Genomic DNA, 18,804 nt, shown 5'->3' with positions numbered 1-18,804 from the left:
ACAAAAAATCCTCTTAATGTCATGGTGAAATGTCGACAGGAAGGCGGCCATTTTAGGTCAAAGTCAATATTTTGGCGTTTTAGCACCTCGCATTTTAACGAACTCGTCCTAGAGCTTTTATCCCACTGAGCCACAAATTGCTGAGGATGTTCAGGAGGCATGTGTGATTAAATGTTGTGTTATTTCTTCTAATAGGAGACTTAGTTTACGAGGGGCGGGGCCTCAAAGTTTGATGTCTCGCCATGAAAAATTAAACGGATATAACTCCCACATAAAGCAACATTTCTGCACCAAATTTGCTAGATATGATGGCAGTCCCCTCCTACAGAGTTCTATATGTCAATATTTTGATTATGAAATAGCCACGCCCCCTGGAGGTCAAAAGTGTTGTTTTTTGCTCACACACCCATAACTCTGGCTTGGTGGACACCACATGGCCCAAATTCACTCAGGCATCACAAAACATGTTGGTGAAGAGATCTTATAAAGGACGTTGCTCTACGCTGCACGGCGTGCCCGTGACGCCATGGCGAAGTTCCATGCGGCGGCGTGACATCATAAATCACTATAAAATTGTCAATTTTGATCTGATCACCCTAAAACTTATAGGGATTAATAAGGGATCAGTCCTGAACAGATTACTGTGACCATTGCTGGTGTAGACCTAAACTCCGCCCACTTACAACAGGAAGTGTTTTTTTGCACGTTTGAGGGTCATGCTTCTAAGCAAATGGTCCAAAACACTTGAGCCTCCTCCAAAACATGTCAAACCCTTTCATGATGCCACAATAAAAACCTCAAGTCGCTACGCTAAACGGGACATGGCGAATGGCGGTCCAACGCCATGAAACAGGAAGTACCTGTGACCAAGCCATGGAACCTTGGACCGCAACCATACTTGCCATGACTGATGACAGTAAGGCCCTGAACTAAGCCCCATTGAAACATAATGGAATACATGGAGCATGTCTCTATAGCGCCCCCTACAAAATTTCAATCAATCAGCCCCGCCCACTACATGGACCGACATGGATAAAATTCAGCACAGTTGGAGAACCTTCCAGTACCTTCAAAAAAGTCTCTTGGACATATGGGCTAAATTCAACAGGAAGTCGGCCATTTTGAAAAAGGCGCCATTTTTGGGGTCATTTCTTTGCCATGCATTTTAAACAACTCCTCCTAGGGATATTGTCCAACTGACACCCAACTTGCACAGGATGCTCAGGAGGCATGTGTGATTTAAAGTTGTGTTATTTCTTCTAATAGAAGATTTAGTTTAGGAGGGGCGGGCCCTCAAAGTTTGATGTCTTATTAACAAAGACTTATTGCTAAACCTCCCACATAAAACAACATATCAGCACAGGAATCGACACATTTGATGCCAGTCCCATGATGAACAAAATGTACAATGCAATAATGGGACTATGAATTAGCCCCACCCCTTGGCAACAACAAGTGTCTGATATCGTGAACCAGTAAGTACCTGTAACAAAGCCATGAAACCTTTGATCTTCACCATACTTGCCATGACTTATGACAGTAAAGTCCTTAATAGAGTAAAATTACAATATAGTGGAGAAGATAGTAAATGGCTCCATAGCGCCCCCTACAATATTTTAATTAATTAGCCCCGCCCACTACATTGACTGACATGGTTATGATTCGGCAAACTTGTAGACGCTCCCAGTACCTTCAAAAAAGTCTCTTGGACATATGGGCTAAATCAAACAGGGAGTCGGCCATTTTGAAAAAGGTGCCATTTTTGGGGTCATTTCTGTCATTTTCTTTACCATGCATTTTGAGGAACTTCTCCCAAGAATTTTATCCAACTTTAACCCAAATGAGTCAGGATGCTCAAGAGACATGTGTGATTAAAAGTTGTGCTATTTCTTTTAATAGGGGATATCGTTTAGAAGAGGCGGGGCAGCAAAGCAGATGTGATGCAACAAAAAGAAAAACTGACATAAATCCCCCAAAAAACAACCAACCTGCACCAAATTTGCTACAGATGATGCCAGTCATATCCTTCACATTTGTGCATGTCAATAATTAGATGATAAGTTAGCCCCGCCCTTTGGTGACAGGAAGTGACCCTTCATAAAACCTAAATGGTCTGAAGTGCAGTCTGGCTGCACTTTAGGTTGAGAGAGGCATGGGAAGGATGTTGCCAGGGGAGGCGGTGGCATGATGCCGAGCGGCGCCATGGTGCGAGGGCCTATATCACCGCCTGCGGTTTTAATTATTAGGCCCGAGCACCTTGGCAGTGCGAAGGCCTATTGTAATTGCAGCGTTTATTATTATTATTATTTTTATTCGGACACTTCGCGTGCTTTTTTGGAGGCCTGAACGTGCTCGAAAACTCACCAAATTTTGCGTACCCCCCCAAGGGAATACGAAAAATTTGATATTTTGAGGTGCTCCAGAATGTTTGGGCGAAACTGAATGAGAGCGCCACCTATTTTAGGTGCCCCGCCACTGCATGTCGTTAATCTTTATGAAAATTTATACACATGATCTACATGCTAGGGCGAACAAAAAATCCTCTTAATGTCATGGTGAAATGTCGACAGGAAGGCGGCCATTTTAGGTCAAAGTCAATATTTTGGCGTTTTAGCACCTCGCATTTTAACGAACTCGTCCTAGGGCTTTTATCCCACTGAGCCACAAATTGCTCAGGATGTTCAGGAGGCATGTGTGATTAAATGTTGTGTTATTTCTTCTAATAGGAGACTTAGTTTACGAGGGGCGGGGCCTCAAAGTTTGATGTCTCGCCATGAAAAATTAAACGGATATAACTCCCACATAAAGCAACATTTCTGCACCAAATTTTCTAGATATGATGGCAGTCCCCTCCTACAGAGTTCTATATGTCAATATTTTGATTATGAAATAGCCACGCCCCCTGGAGGTCTAAAGTGTTGTTTTTTGCTCAAACACCCAGAACTCTGGCTTGGTGGACACCACATGGCCCAAATTCACTCAGGCATCACAAAACATGTCGGTGAAGAGATCTGGTAAAGGACGTTGCTCTACGCTGCACGGCGTGCCCGTGACGCCATGGCGAATTTCCATGCGGCGGCGTGACATCATAAATCACTATAAAATTGTCAATTTTGATCTGATCACCCTAAAACTTATAGGGATTAATAAGGGATCAGTCCTGAACAGATTAATGTGACCATTGCTGGTGTAGACCTCAGCCCCGCCCACTTACAACAGGAAGTGGTTTTTTCCACGTTTGAGGATCATGCTTCTAAGCAAATGATCCCAAACACTTGAGACTCCTCCAAAACATGTCAAACCCTTTCATGATGCCACAATAAAAACCTCAAGTCGCTACGCTAAACGGGACATGGCGAATGGCGGTCCAACGCCATGAAACAGGAAGTACCTGTGACCAAGCCATGGAACCTTGGACTGCCATCAAACTTGCCATGACTGATGACAGTAAGGCCCTGAACTAAGCCCCATTGAAACATTATGGAATAAATGGAGCATGTCTCTATAGCGCCCCCTACAAAATTTCAATCAATCAGCCCCGCCCACTACATGGACCGACATGGATAAAATTCAGCACAGTTGGAGAACCTGCCAGTACCTTCAAAAAAGTCTCTTGGACATATGGGCTAAATTCAACAGGAAGTCGGCCATTTTGAAAAAGGTGTCATTTTTGGGGTCATTTCTTTGCCATGCATTTTAAACAACTCCTCCTAGGGATATTGTCCAACTGACACCCAACTTGCACAGGATGCTCAGGAGGCATGTGTGATTTAAAGTTGTGTTATTTCTTCTAATAGAAGATTTAGTTTAGGAGGGGCGGGCCCTCAAAGTTTTATGTCTTATTAACAAAGACTTATTGCTAAAACTCCCACATAAAACAACATATCAGCACAGGAATCGACCCATTTGATGCCAGTCCTATGATGAACAAAATCTACAATGCAATAATATGACTATGAATTAGCCCCACCCCTTGGCAACAACAAGTGTCTGATATCATGAACCAGGAAGTACCTGTGACAAAGCCGTGAAATTGTTGATCTTCACCATACTTGCCATGAGTCATGACAGTTATGTCCTTAATAGAGTAAAATTACAATATAGTGGAGAAGATCGTAAATGGCTCCATAGCGCCCCCTACAATATTTCAATCAATCAGCCCCGCCCACTACACTGACTGACATGGATATGATTCGGCACAGTTGGAGAACCTTCCAGTACCTTCAAAAAAGTCTCTTGGACATATGGGCTAAATAAAACAGGAAGTCAGCCATTTTGAAAAAGGTGACATATTTGGGGTAATTTCTGTCATTTTCTTTGCCATGCATTTTGAGCAACTCCTCCCATGAATTTTATCCAACTTTAACCCAAATGAGTCAGGATGCTCAAGAGGCATGTGTGATTAGAAGTTGTGCTATTTCTTTTAATAGAGGATATCGTTTAGGAGAGGCGGGGCAGCAAAGCAGCTGTGATGCAATGAAAAGGAAAACTGACATAACTCCCACAAAAAACAACCAACCTGCACCAAATTTGCTACAGATGATGCCAGTCATATCCTTCACATTTCTGTATGTCAATAATTAGATTATAAATTGGCCCCGCCCCTTGGTGACAGGAAGTGACCGTTCATAAGGCCTAAATGGCCTGAAGTGCAGTCTGGCTGCACTTTAGGTTGAGAGAGGCATGGGAAGGATGTCGGCAGGGGAGGCGGTGGCATTATGCCGAGCGGCGCCATGGTGCGAGGGCCTATATCACCGCTTGCGGTTTTAATTATTATTATTATTATTATTTTTATTCGGACACTTCGCGTGCTTTTTTGGAGGCCTGAACGTGCTCGAAAACTCACCAAATTTTGCGTACCCCCCCAAGGGAATACGAAAAATTTGATATTTTGAGGTGCTCCAGAATGTTTGGGCGAAACTGAATGAGAGCGCCACCTATTTTAGGTGCCCCGCCACTGCATGTCGTTAATCTTTATGAAAATTCATACACATGATCTACATGCTAGGGCGAACAAAAAATCCTCTTAATGTCATGGTGAAATGTCGACAGGAAGGCGGCCATTTAAGGTCAAAGTCAATATTTTGGCGTTTTAGCACCTCGCATTTTAACGAACTCGTCCTAGGGCTTTTATCCCACTGAGCCACAAATTGCTCAGGATGTTCAGGAGGCATGTGTGATTAAATGTTGTGTTATTTCTTCTAATAGGAGACTTAGTTTACGAGGGGCGGGGCCTCAAAGTTTGATGTCTCGCCATGAAAAATTAAACGGATATAACTCCCACATAAAGCAACATTTCTGCACCAAATTTGCTAGATATGATGGCAGTCCCCTCCTACAGAGTTCTATATGTCAATATTTTGATTATGAAATAGCCACGCCCCCTGGAGGTCTAAAGTGTTGTTTTTTGCTCACACACCCAGAACTCTGGCTTGGTGGACACCACATGGCCCAAATTCACTCAGGCATCACAAAACATGTCGGTGAAGAGATCTGGTAAAGGACGTTGCTCTACGCTGCACGGCGTGCCCGTGACGCCATGGCGAAGTTCCATGCGGCGGCGTGACATCATAAATCACTATAAAATTGTCAATTTTGATCTGATCACCCTAAAACTTATAGGGATTAATAAGGGATCAGTCCTGAACAGATTAATGTGACCATTGCTGGTGTAGACCTCAGCCCCGCCCACTTACAACAGGAAGTGGTTTTTTCCACGTTTGAGGATCATGCTTCTAAGCAAATGATCCCAAACACTTGAGACTCCTCCAAAACATGTCAAACCCTTTCATGATGCCACAATAAAAACCTCAAGTCGCTACGCTAAACGGGACATGGCGAATGGCGGTCCAACGCCATGAAACAGGAAGTACCTGTGACCAAGCCATGGAACCTTGGACCGCCATCAAACTTGCCATGACTGATGACAGTAAGGCCCTGCACTAAGCCCCATTGAAACATTATGGAATAAATGGAGCATGTCTCCATAGCGCCCCCTACAAAATTTCAATCAATCAGCCCCGCCCACTACATGGACCGACATGGATAAAATTCAGCACAGTTGGAGAACCTGCCAGTACCTTCAAAAAAAGTCTCTTGGACATATGGGCTAACTTCAACAGGAAGTCGGCCATTTTGAAAAAGGTGTCATTTTTGGGGTCATTTCTTTGCCATGCATTTTAAACAACTCCTCCTAGGGATATTGTCCAACTGACACCCAACTTGCACAGGATGCTCAGGAGGCATGTGTGATTTAAAGTTGTGTTATTTCTTCTAATAGAAGATTTAGTTTAGGAGGGGCGGGCCCTCAAAGTTTTATGTCTTATTAACAAAGACTTATTGCTAAAACTCCCACATAAAACAACATATCAGCACAGGAATCGACCCATTTGATGCCAGTCCTATGATGAACAAAATCTACAATGCAATAATATGACTATGAATTAGCCCCACCCCTTGGCAACAACAAGTGTCTGATATCATGAACCAGGAAGTACCTGTGACAAAGCCGTGAAATTGTTGATCTTCACCATACTTGCCATGAGTCATGACAGTTATGTCCTTAATAGAGTAAAATTACAATATAGTGGAGAAGATCGTAAATGGCTCCATAGCGCCCCCTACAATATTTCAATCAATCAGCCCCGCCCACTACACTGACTGACATGGATATGATTCGGCACAGTTGGAGAACCTTCCAGTACCTTCAAAAAAGTCTCTTGGACATATGGGCTAAATAAAACAGGAAGTCAGCCATTTTGAAAAAGGTGACATATTTGGGGTAATTTCTGTCATTTTCTTTGCCATGCATTTTGAGCAACTCCTCCCAAGAATTTTATCCAACTTTAACCCAAATGAGTCAGGATGCTCAAGAGACATGTGTGATTAAAAGTTGTGCTATTTCTTTTAATAGGGGATGTCATTTAGGAGAGGCGGGGCAGCAAAGCAGATGTGATGCAATGAAAAGGAAAACTGACATAACTCCCACAAAAAACAACCAACCTGCACCAAATTCACTACAGATGATGCCAGTCATATTCTTCACATTTGTGCATGTCAATAATTAGATGATAAGTTAGCCCCGCCCCTTGGTGACAGGAAGTGACCCTTCATAAGGCCTAAATGGCCTGAAGTGCAGTCTGGCTGCATTTTAGATTGAGAGAGGCATGGGAAGGATGTTGCCAGGGGAGGCGGTGGCATTATGCCGAGTGGTGCCATGGTGCGAGGGCCTATATCACCGCTTGCGGTTTTAATTATTATTATTATTATTATTCTCCTAATAAATGAATTGCTTTTTTGGAGGCCTGAACATGCTCAAAAACTCACCAAATTTTGCGTACCCCCCCAAGGGAATGCGAAAAATTTGATATTTTGAGGTGCTCCAGAATGTTTGGGCAAAACTGAATGAGAGCGCCACCTATTTTAGGTGCCCCGCCACTGCATGTCGTTAATCTTTATGAAAATTCATACACATGATCTACATGCTAGGGCGAACAAAAAATCCTCTTAATGTCATGGTGAAATGTCGACAGGAAGGCGGCCATTTTAGGTCAAAGTCAATATTTTGGCGTTTTAGCACCTCGCATTTTAACGAACTCGTCCTAGAGCTTTTATCCCACTGAGCCACAAATTGCTGAGGATGTTCAGGAGGCATGTGTGATTAAATGTTGTGTTATTTCTTCTAATAGGAGACTTAGTTTACGAGGGGCGGGGCCTCAAAGTTTGATGTCTCGCCATGAAAAATTAAACGGATATAACTCCTACATAAAGCAACATTTCTGCACCAAATTTGCTAGATATGATGGCAGTCCCCTCCTACAGAGTTCTATATGTCAATATTTTGATTATGAAATAGCCACGCCCCCTGGAGGTCAAAAGTGTTATTTTTTGCTCACACACCCATAACTCTGGCTTGGTGGACACCACATGGCCCAAATTCACTCAGGCATCACAAAACATGTTGGTGAAGAGATCTGATAAAGGACGTTGCTCTACACCGCACGGCGTGCCCGTGACGCCATGGCGAAGTTCCATGCGGCGGCGTGACATCATAAATCACTATAAAATTGTCAATTTTGATCTGATCACCCTAAAACTTATAGGGATTAATAAGGGATCAGTCCTGAACAGATTAATGTGACCATTGCTGGTCTAGACCTAAGCCCCGCCCACTTACAACAGGAAGTGGTTTTTTCCACGTTTGAGGGTCATGCTTCTAAGCAAATGTTCCCAAACACTTGAGACTCCTCCAAAACATGTCAAACCCTTTCATGATGCCACAATAAAAACCTCAAGTTGCTACGCTAAACAGTACATGGCGAATGGCGGTCCAACGCCATGAAACAGGAAGTACCTGTGACCAAGCCATGGAACCTTGGACCGCCACCAAACTTGCCATGACTGATGACAGTAAGGCCCTGAACTAAGCCCCATTGACACATTATGGAATAAATGGAGCATGTCTCCATAGCGCCCCCTACAATATTTCAATCAATCAGCCCCGCCCACTACATTGACCGACATGGATGAAATTCAGCACAGTTGGAGAACCTTCCAGTACCTTCAAAAAAGTCTCTTGGACATATGGGCTAAATTCAACAGGAAGTCGGCCATTTTGAAAAAGGTGCCATTGTTGGGGTCCTTTCTTTGCCATGCATTTTAAACAACTCCTCCTAGGGATATTGTCCAACTGACACCCAACTTGCACAGGATGCTCAGGAGGCATGTGTGATGTAAAGTTGTGTTATTTCTTCTAATAGAAGATTTAGTTTAGGAGGGGCGGCCCTTCAAAGTTTTATGTCTCATTAACAAAGACTTATTGATAAAACTCCCACATAAAACAACATATCAGCACAGGAATCACCACATTTGATGCCAGTCCCATGATGAACAAAATATACAATGCAATAATATGACTATGAACTAGCACCACCCCTTGGCAACAACAAGTGTCTGATATCGTGAACCAGGAAGTACCTGTAACAAAGCCATGAAACCTTTGATCTTCACCATACTTGCCATGAGTCATGACAGTTATGTCCTTAATAGAGTAAAATTATAATATAGTGGAAAAGATAGTAAATGGCTCCATAGCGCCCCCTACAATATTTCAATCAATCAGCCCCGCCCACTACATTGACTGACATGGATAAAATTCAGCACACTCATAGACCATTCCAGCACCTTCAAAAAAGTCTCTTGGACATATGGGCTAAATCAAACAGGAAGTCGGCCATTTTGAAAAAGGTGTCATTTTTGGGGTCATTTCTGTCATTTTCTTTGTCATGCATTTTGAGAAGTTCCTTCTAAGAATTTTGTCCAACTTTAACCCAAATGAGTTAGGATGCTCAAGAGGCATGTGTGATTAAAAGTTGTGCTATTTCTTTTAATAGGGGATATCATTTAGGAGAGGCGGGGCAGCAAAGCAGATGTGATGCAACGAAAAGGAAAACTGACATAACTCCCACAAAAAACAACCAACCTACACCAAATTCACTACAGATGATGCCAGTCATATTCTTCACATTTGTGCATGTCAATAGTTAGATTATAAATTAGCCCCGCCCCTTGGTGACAGGAAGTGACCCTTCATAAGGCCTAAATGGCCTGAAGTGCAGTCTGGCTGCACTTTAGGTTGAGAGAGGCATGGGAAGGATGTTGCCAGGGGAGGCGGTGGCATTATGCCGAGCGGCGCCATGGTGCGAGGGCCTATATCACCGCTTGCGGTTTTAATTATTATTATTATTATTATTTTTATTCGGACACTTCGCGTGCTTTTTTGGAGGCCTGAACGTGCTCGAAAACTCACCAAATTTTGCGTACCCCCCCAAGGGAATGCCAAAAATTTGATATTTTGAGGTGCTCCAGAATGTTTGGGCGAAACTGAACGAGAGCGCCACCTATTTTAGGTGCCCCGCCACTGCATGTCGTTAATCTTTATGAAAATTCATACACATGATCTACATGCTAGGGCGAACAAAAAATCCTCTTAATGTCATGGTGAAATGTCGACAGGAAGGCGGCCATTTTAGGTCAAAGTCAATATTTTGGCGTTTTAGCACCTCGCATTTTAACGAACTCGTCCTAGGGCTTTTATCCCACTGAGCCACAAATTGCTCAGGATGTTCAGGAGGCATGTGTGATTAAATGTTGTGTTATTTCTTCTAATAGGAGACTTAGTTTACGAGGGGCGGGGCCTCAAAGTTTGATGTCTCGCCATGAAAAATTAAACAGCTATAACTCCCACATAAAGCAACATTTCTGCACCAAATTTGCTAGATATGATGGCAGTCCCCTCCTACAGAGTTCTATATGTCAATATTTTGATTATGAAATAGCCACGCCCCCTGGAGGTCAAAAGTGTTGTTTTTTGCTCACACACCCATAACTCTGGCTTGGTAGACACCACATGGCCCAAATTCACTCAGGCATCACAAAACATGTTGGTGAAGAGATCTGATAAAGGTCGTTGCTCTACGCTGCACGGCGTGCCCGTGACGCTATGGCGAAGTTCCATGCGGCGGCGTGACATCATAAATCACTATAAAATTGTCAATTTTGATCTGATCACCCTAAAACTTATAGGGATTAATAAGGGATCAGTCCTGAACAGATTAATGTGACCATTGCTGGTGTAAACCTAAGCCCCGCCCACTTACAACAGGAAGTGTTTTTTTCCACGTTTGAGGGTCATGCTTCTAAGCAAATGGTCCCAAACACTTGAGACTCCTCCAAAACATGTCAAACCCTTTCATGAGGCCACAATAAAAACCTCAAGTCGCTACGCTAAACGGGACATGGCGAATGGCGGTCCAACGCCATGAAACAGGAAGTACCTGTGACCAAGCCATGGAACCTTGGACCGCCACCATACTTGCCATGACTGATGACAGTAAGGCCCTGAACTAAGCCCCATTGAAACATTATGGAATAAATGGAGCATGTCTCCATAGCGCCCCCTACAAAATTTCAATCAATCAGCCCCGCCCACTACATGGACCGACATGGATAAAATTCAGCACAGTTGGAGAACCTTCCAGTACCTTCAAAAAAGTCTCTTGGACATATGGGCCAAAACCAACAGGAAGTCGGCCATTTTGAAAAAGGTGCCATTTTTGGGGTCATTTCTTTGCCATGCATTTTAAACAACTCCTCCTAGGGATATTGTCCAACTGACACCCAACTTGCACAGGATGCTCAGGAGGCATGTGCGATTTAAAGTTGTGTTATTTCTTCTAATAGAAGATTTAGTTTAGGAGGGGCGGGCCCTCAAAGTTTTATGTCTCATTAACAAAGACTTATTGCTAAAACTCCCACATAAAACAACATATCAGCACAGGAATCGCCACATTTGATGCCAGTCCCATGATGAACAAAATATACAATGCAATAACATGACTATGAATTAGACCCACCCCTTGGCAACAACAAGTGTCTGATATCATGAACCAGGAAGTACCTGTAACAAAGCCATGAAACCTTTGATCTTCACCATACTTGCCATGAGTCATGACAGTTATGTCCTTAATAAAATAAAATTACACTATAATGGAGAAGATAGTAAATGGATCCATAGCGCCCCCTACAATATTTCAATCAATCAGCCCCGCCCACTACATTGACTGACATGGATATGATTCGGCACAGTTTTAGAACCTTCCAGTACCTTCAAAAAAGTCTGTTGGACATATGGGCTAAATCCAACAGGAAGTCGGCCATTTTGAAAAAGGTGCCATTTTTGGGGTCATTTCTGTCATTTTCTTTGCCATGCATTTTGAGGAATTTCTCCTAAGAATGTTGTCCAACTTTAACCCAAATGAGTCAGGATGCTCAAGAGGCATGTGTGATTAGAAGTTGTGCTATTTCTTTTAATAGGGGATATCATTTAGGAGAGGCGGGGCAGCAAAGCAGATGTGATGCAATGAAAAGGAAAACTGACATAACTCCCACAAAAAACAACCAACCTGCACCAAATTCACTACAGATGATGCCAGTCATATTCTTCACATTTGTGCATGTCAATAATTAGATGATAAGTTAGCCCCGCCCCTTGGTGACAGGAAGTGACCGTTCATAAGGCCTAAATGGCCTGAAGTGCAGTTTGGCTGCACTTTAGGTTGAGAGAGGCATGGGAAGGATGTCGCCAGGGGAGGCGGTGGCATTATGCCGAGCGGCGCCATGGTGCGAGGGCCTATATCACCGCTTGCGGTTTTAATTATTATTATTATTATTATTCTCCTAATAAATGAATTGCTTTTTTGGAGGCCTGAACATGCTCAAAAACTCACCAAATTTTGCGTACCCCCCCAAGGGAATGTGAAAAATTTGATATTTTGAGGTGCTCCAGAATGTTTGGGTGAAACTGAATGAGAGCGCCACCTATTTTAGGTGCCCCGCCAGTGCATGTCGTTAATCTTTATGAAAATTCATACACATGATCTACATGCTAGGGCGAACAAAAAATCCTCTTAATGTCATGGTGAAATGTCGACAGGAAGGCGGCCATTTTAGGTCAAAGTCAATATTTTGGCGTTTTAGCACCTCGCATTTTAACGAACTCGTCCTAGAGCTTTTATCCCACTGAGCCACAAATTGCTGAGGATGTTCAGGAGGCATGTGTGATTAAATGTTGTGTTAGTTCTTCTAATAGGAGACTTAGTTTACGAGGGGCGGGGCCTCAAAGTTTGATGTCTCGCCATGAAAAATTAAACGGATATAACTCCCACATAAAGCAACATTTCTGCACCAAATTTGCTAGATATGATGGCAGTCCCCTCCTACAGAGTTCTATATGTCAATATTTTGATTATGAAATAGCCACGCCCCCTGGAGGTCAAAAGTGTTGTTTTTTGCTCACACACCCATAACTCTGGCTTGGTAGACACCACATGGCCCAAATTCACTCAGGCATCACAAAACATGTTGGTGAAGAGATCTTATAAAGGACGTTGCTCTACGCTGCACGGCGTGCCCGTGACGCCATGGCAAAGTTCCATGCGGCGGCGTGGCATCATAAATCACTATAAAATAGTCAATTTTGATCTGATCACCCTAAAACTTATAGGCATTAATAAGGGATCAGTCCTGAACAGATTAATGTGACCATTGCTGGTGTAGACCTAAGCTCCGCCCACTTACAACAGGAAGTGGTTTTTTCCACGTTTGAGGGTCATGCTTCTAAGCAAATGGTCCAAAACACTTGAGCCTCCTCCAAAACATGTCAAACCCTTTCATGATGCCACAATAAAAACCTCAAGTTGCTACGCTAAACAGGACATGGCGAATGGCGGTCCAACGCCATGAAACAGGAAGTACCTGTGACCAAGCCATGGAACCTTGGACCGCCACCATACTTGCCATGACTGATGACAGTAAGGCCCTGAACTAAGCCCCATTGAAACATTATGGAATAAATGGAGCATGTCTCCATAGCGCCCCCTACAAAATTTCAATCAATCAGCCCCGCCCACTACATGGACCGACATGAATAAAATTCAGCACAGTTGGAGAACCTTCCAGTACCTTCAAAAAAGTCTCTTGGACATATGGGCCACATCCAACAGGAAGTCGGCCATTTTGAAAAAGGTGCCATTTTTGGGGTCATTTCTTTGCCATGCATTTTAAACAACTCCTCCTAGGGATATTGTCCAACTGACACCCACAGAGCACAGGATGCTCAGGAGGCATGTGTGATTTAAAGTTGTGTTATTTCTTCTAATAGAAGATTTAGTTTAGGAGGGGCGGGCCCTCAAAGTTTGATGTCTTATTAACAAAGACTTATTGCTAAAACTCCCACATAAAACAACATATCAGCACAGGAATCGACACATTTGATGCCAGTCCTATGATGAACAAAATATACAATGCAATAATATGACTCTGAACTAGCCCCACCCCTTGGCAACAACAAGTGTCTGATATCATGAACCAGGAAGTACCTGTGACAAAGCCGTGAAATTGTTGATCTTCACCATACTTGCCATGAGTCATGACAGTTATGTCCTTAATAGAGTAAAATTACAATATAGTGGAGAAGATCGTAAATGGCTCCATAGCGCCCCCTACAATATTTCAATCAATCAGCCCCGCCCACTGCATTGACTGACATGGATATGATTCGGGAAACTTGTAGACCCTCCCAGTACCTTGAAGAACGTCTCTTGGACATATGGGCTAAATCAAACAGGAAGTCAGCCATTTTGAAAAAGGTGACATATTTGGGGTCATTTCTGTCATTTTCTTTGCCATGCATTTTGAGCAACTCCTCCCAAGAATTTTATCCAACTTTAACCCAAATGAGTCAGGATGCTCAAGAGACATGTGTGATTAAAAGTTGTGCTATTTCTTTTAATAGGGGATATCGTTTAGGAGAGGCGGGGCAGCAAAGCAGATGTGATGCAACGAAAAGGAAAACCGACATAACTCCCACAAAAAACAACCAACCTGCACCAAATTTGCTACAGATGATGCCAGTCATATCCTTCACATTTGTGCATGTCAATAAATAGATTATAAGTTAGCCCCGCCCCTTGGTGACAGGAATTGACTCTTCATAAGGCCTTAATGGCCTGAAGTGCAGTCTGGCTGCACTTTAGGTTGAGAGAGGCATGGGAAGGATGTTGCCAGGGGAGGCGGTGGCATTATGCCGAGCGGCGCCATGGTGCGAGGGCCTATATCACCGCTTGCGGTTTTAATTTTGTTTGTCTTTTCTTTTGTTATATTTTATAATTTATTTCAAACAGTTTTAATTATTTTTTCTACATTTCCATTTTCTTCTTATTTCTCATTTTTCATTTTTCTATTTTCTAATCTTTCTTTCTTTAAAGTTTCATTTTATTCATATTTCATTTCATTTCAGGTTCACACCGTGGTCCAATCTGAGCAGTTTGACTGAAACTGTAGAAAAACTGGGATATAAATAAAGCTTGATTAATATTTCCACATAAACCTGGAAAAACCAGAAGCAGCTGGTTCCCATGTCATGTAAAAACTGGTTTATCTGGTCTGTTCTGGTCCAGCGTCCCACATGCAGCGGTTCTACCTGAGGCTGTGCGGGTCCCAGAAGAGGAGGAAGAGGTGAAGAAGCCATCTCTGGAAGGAGGCGGCCTGCAGGGCTGGTTTCTGAAAAACAAGAACACGGATAACAAGCTGGACTCTTGAGTTCTGAGTTAAGGGTTCTGGGTTCTCTGCTTCGTTACAAACCTCTGACGACCAAACAGATATCCGAGCATTCCTCCGGTTCCCATGCCAGTCCAGAACCCCCCACCGGTCCCGGGACCTCCCAAGCCCCCTTGCTGTCCATGGGAGTAGTTGCCATGGAAACCATAACCTGGGTTGTTTCCTGGATACCCGGCTGAGCAGAAGCAGAGAGAACATGAACATCCAGCAGGTGTGAACCCGGAGATCTACTCGCCGTCTGCTACCTGTGAAGTCCGGTTTGAACCCTGGAGGTGGGGGTCCGGTTGCAGAGCCATGCTGATGCCCGCCAGCCGCCCCCCCCAGGCTGGCGTCCCCGCTGAGGAACAGCTTGTAGACAGCGAAGGCGAAGAGCAGAAGCACGCCGACCACCAGCAGGCCTCCTGAACCGTCGCCGGCCAGTGGGTCCATCGCCTGCTGCGGGATTCCTGAAAAGCCGCTGAAGAAGGCGGAGCCTCCGGGACCTGACGGACAAACGGCTTGTCACATGTCTGCTGTTCCTGTGGAACAACGTCTGTCCTCCATCATCATCCTCACAACCCACCTGCAGACCTCTGCCGCCCCTCCTCGGTCAGCTCCAGGGTGAACTCCAGACCGCAGGAGCCCTGCAGCACGTAGGCGTCCGCAGGATGGCTGAAACCCTCACAGCTCACCTCAATCTGCCCGAACCGGAACCGCGTCTCCATGTCGGCCTTGCACTCCCACTGCGGAGACACACAGGAACGTCCAGATCTGCACCGTCCTCAGGGACATCGGGACAACCTGCTACCCACCTGGACATCCACCCCGTCCCAGCCTCGGTTCAGACACTGCACCACCTCGGGGATGAAGGCGTGGCATCCCGCTGAGCCCCCCACACACTTCAGCTGAGGAACAGGGTTCGATCTACGCGCGGTGGTGTAGCGATTCCGGTGGAAGGTCAGAGCCTGGACGTCTCTGAGGAGGACGCTGCCTGGAGATGGAGACACATGGGAGGTATGCTGACAGGTCCGTCATAAAGCCTTAATGATCAACTCTGATCAGGCTGTGTGTGTGTTTTTTTCTTTTTTTTTTGGGGGGGGGGGGGGGGGGGGGGGGTGTACAGGAACTAGAAATACAACCAAAAAGCAGGTTATTTATTTACAGTTGGTTACCATGGTAACATCTTCCCACACAGTCCGCTTTCCGGCTCTTTGCTGCTGGATGACGTCATGATGTAGGTCTGAATCTGTTTCAAGACGTCTAAATAGTTTCTGTCCTGTCCAACCCTCTGAATTAACTAAAATAATAGCTTCATCTAAACCATCCACCTGTATCTTAGACCCTCTCCCAACGAGCCTCTTTAAGGACATTTTCCCTTTAATTAATACATCACTACTAAATCTTATCAATATGTCTTTAGTGACAGGATATGTACCACAATCATTTAAAACTGCTGTAATCAAGCCTTTACTTAAAAAGCAATCTCTGGATCCAGAGGTGATAGCAAATTATAGACCTATATCTAACCTCCCGTTTATGTCCAAAATTCTGGAGAAAATAGTTTCAGCTCAGCTACATGCCCACCTGAGCAGAAATAATTTATGCGAGGAGTTTCAGTCAGGATTTAGAGCTCATCATAGCACTGAGACGGCATTGGTGAAAGTTACTAATGACCTTCTTATGGCCTCAGACAAAGGACTTGTGTCCGTACTTATCTTGCTTGATCTTAGTGCTGCATTTGATACAGTCGATCATAACATTCTGTTACAAAGACTAGAACAGGTGATTGGAATTACAGGTACAGCGTTAAGCTGGTTTAAATCATATTTATCTGATAGACTTCAGTTTGTTCATGTAAATGACAAGTCCTCCTCCCAAACTACAGTAAGTCATGGAGTTCCTCAAGGTTCTGTACTTGGACCAATACTCTTCACACTATATATGCTCCCTTTAGGCAAAATTATTAGACAGCATGGAATAAACTTTCATTGTTATGCAGATGATACTCAGATATACTTATCCTTTAAACCAGATGAAACAAATCAGCCCAATAGGCTACAAAATTGTCTCATAGACATAAAGACTTGGATGTCTAGAAATTTTCTCCTCTTAAACTCAGATAAGACTGAAGTAATTCTCGTTGGATCTGAAAAACTCAGAGCTAAATTTTCCGGTTTTGTAATGAACCTGGATGGCATAACTTTAGCTTCCAGTGCTACAGTGAGAAACCTTGGAGTAATATTTGACCCTGACCTGTCCTTTGTCCCACATATTAAGCAGGTTACTAAAACAGCCTTCTTTCATTTACGTAATAAAGCCAAAATTAGGGACATTCTGTCTCAGAGTGATGCAGAAAAACTGGTTCAGGCTTTTGTTACTTCGAGACTAGATTACTGTAACTCTCTATTACTGGGCTGTCCTAAATATGCCCTGAAAACCCTTCAGCTGATCCAGAATTCTGCAGCCAGAGTCCTGACCAGAACCAGCAGGAGAGATCATATTTCTCCAGTTTTAGCCTCTCTTCATTGGCTGCCTGTTGAATCTAGAATAGAATTTAAAATCCTTCTCCTTACATATAAAGCCCTCCATAACCAGGCACCACTATATATCAAAGACCTCATTGTTCCTTATATACCAAGCAGAGTACTTCGTTCGCAGACTGCAGGCTTACTTGTGGTTCCTAGAGTCTCAAAGAGCCGAGCAGGAGGCAGAGCCTTTGGTTATCAGGCCCCTCTCTTATGGAATAAGCTCCCAGTTAGTGTTAGGGAAGCAGACACCCTCCCCACCTTTAAGACTAGGCTGAAGACTTATCTTTTTGATAAGTCCTATAGCTAGGGATGGTTAGCATCCCTTAGTTATGCTGCTATAGGTTTAGACTGCTGAGGGACATTTCCTGATACACTGAGCTTCTTTCTTTTTCTCTTTATCTCTGTCTTTTATCTCGTCTTGAGATGGCATTGCCGTGATTTGACGCTATATGAATAAAGTGGAATTAACTTGAATTGAATTCATGATGTCATGGAGACCCCACAGAACCCGGAAGTGGAACTTACCGTCATTCCAGGTGTGGATGTTTCCCGCCAACAACACATGAAGCAGAGCTGAAATAAACCATTTCATGTCAACAAGCCGACAGAACCGTTCAGGAAGAGAAAACAAAGCTGCCTGGAGTCTGGGCCGAATGAAACCGGAACCAACTTTCCCGTCCGCGTTGCATCAGCGGGTCCGCACCATTTACAGCCCGGGTGATCCGGTGGAGGGTCGGAGTTTTCACTCCGCGTATGAATGTAACTCCTAAAACAGCGTCTGCTGGTTTTTATGAGTCTTTCCAGCATATACTAGCAGCTAAGTTTTGTTCCAATGTAACTAATTGTCCCATTTGTCCACCGGGACAATATTAAAAAAGTGTAGAAAGTATGGCTTTGTCAATAATTTTCTGTTCTTTTACTATCAGTTTAGCATCTATTTTATTGATGAACCCTTTTTCCAACAGTAAAGGCTCCACACTCCATCTAATCAGCAAACCCCTCCCCGCCAATTCTCGTCTTCTCCCCAGACCATCCTATTCCTGACAGAAAAGGAGCGGACCCTGGAGCGGTTTTCCTTTTTTTTTTTTGGTGGTGTGACGTCAGCCCGTAAACAACCAAT

At 43.8% G+C, this 18,804-nt stretch overlaps 1 protein-coding gene across 1 annotated transcript in view; it reads right to left on the bottom strand.

Annotated features, from left to right (window-relative positions):
- The window catches only part of saraf (store-operated calcium entry-associated regulatory factor), a 22,837-nt gene extending 4,472 nt beyond the window's left edge, over positions 1-18,365 (bottom strand). Inside the window, exons 1-6 of the mRNA XM_079238310.1 lie at positions 18,210-18,365; positions 15,969-16,147; positions 15,740-15,899; positions 15,423-15,659; positions 15,202-15,352; positions 15,041-15,120 (exon numbers count right to left, since the gene is read on the bottom strand). Of these exons, the coding sequence (XP_079094436.1) occupies positions 15,041-15,120; positions 15,202-15,352; positions 15,423-15,659; positions 15,740-15,899; positions 15,969-16,147; positions 18,210-18,276 (874 nt within the window). The 5' untranslated portion in view covers positions 18,277-18,365. The remainder of the gene's footprint in view (positions 1-15,040; positions 15,121-15,201; positions 15,353-15,422; positions 15,660-15,739; positions 15,900-15,968; positions 16,148-18,209) is intronic.
- Between the last annotated feature and the right edge of the window lie 439 nt (positions 18,366-18,804).

This window comes from Telmatherina bonti (genome assembly GCF_933228915.1).
Source record: "Telmatherina bonti genome assembly, chromosome: 3".
NCBI lineage: Eukaryota > Metazoa > Chordata > Actinopteri > Atheriniformes > Telmatherinidae > Telmatherina > Telmatherina bonti.
Note: the sequence above shows the minus strand (reverse complement) of the source record. Positions and strands in the feature narration are given on the sequence as shown.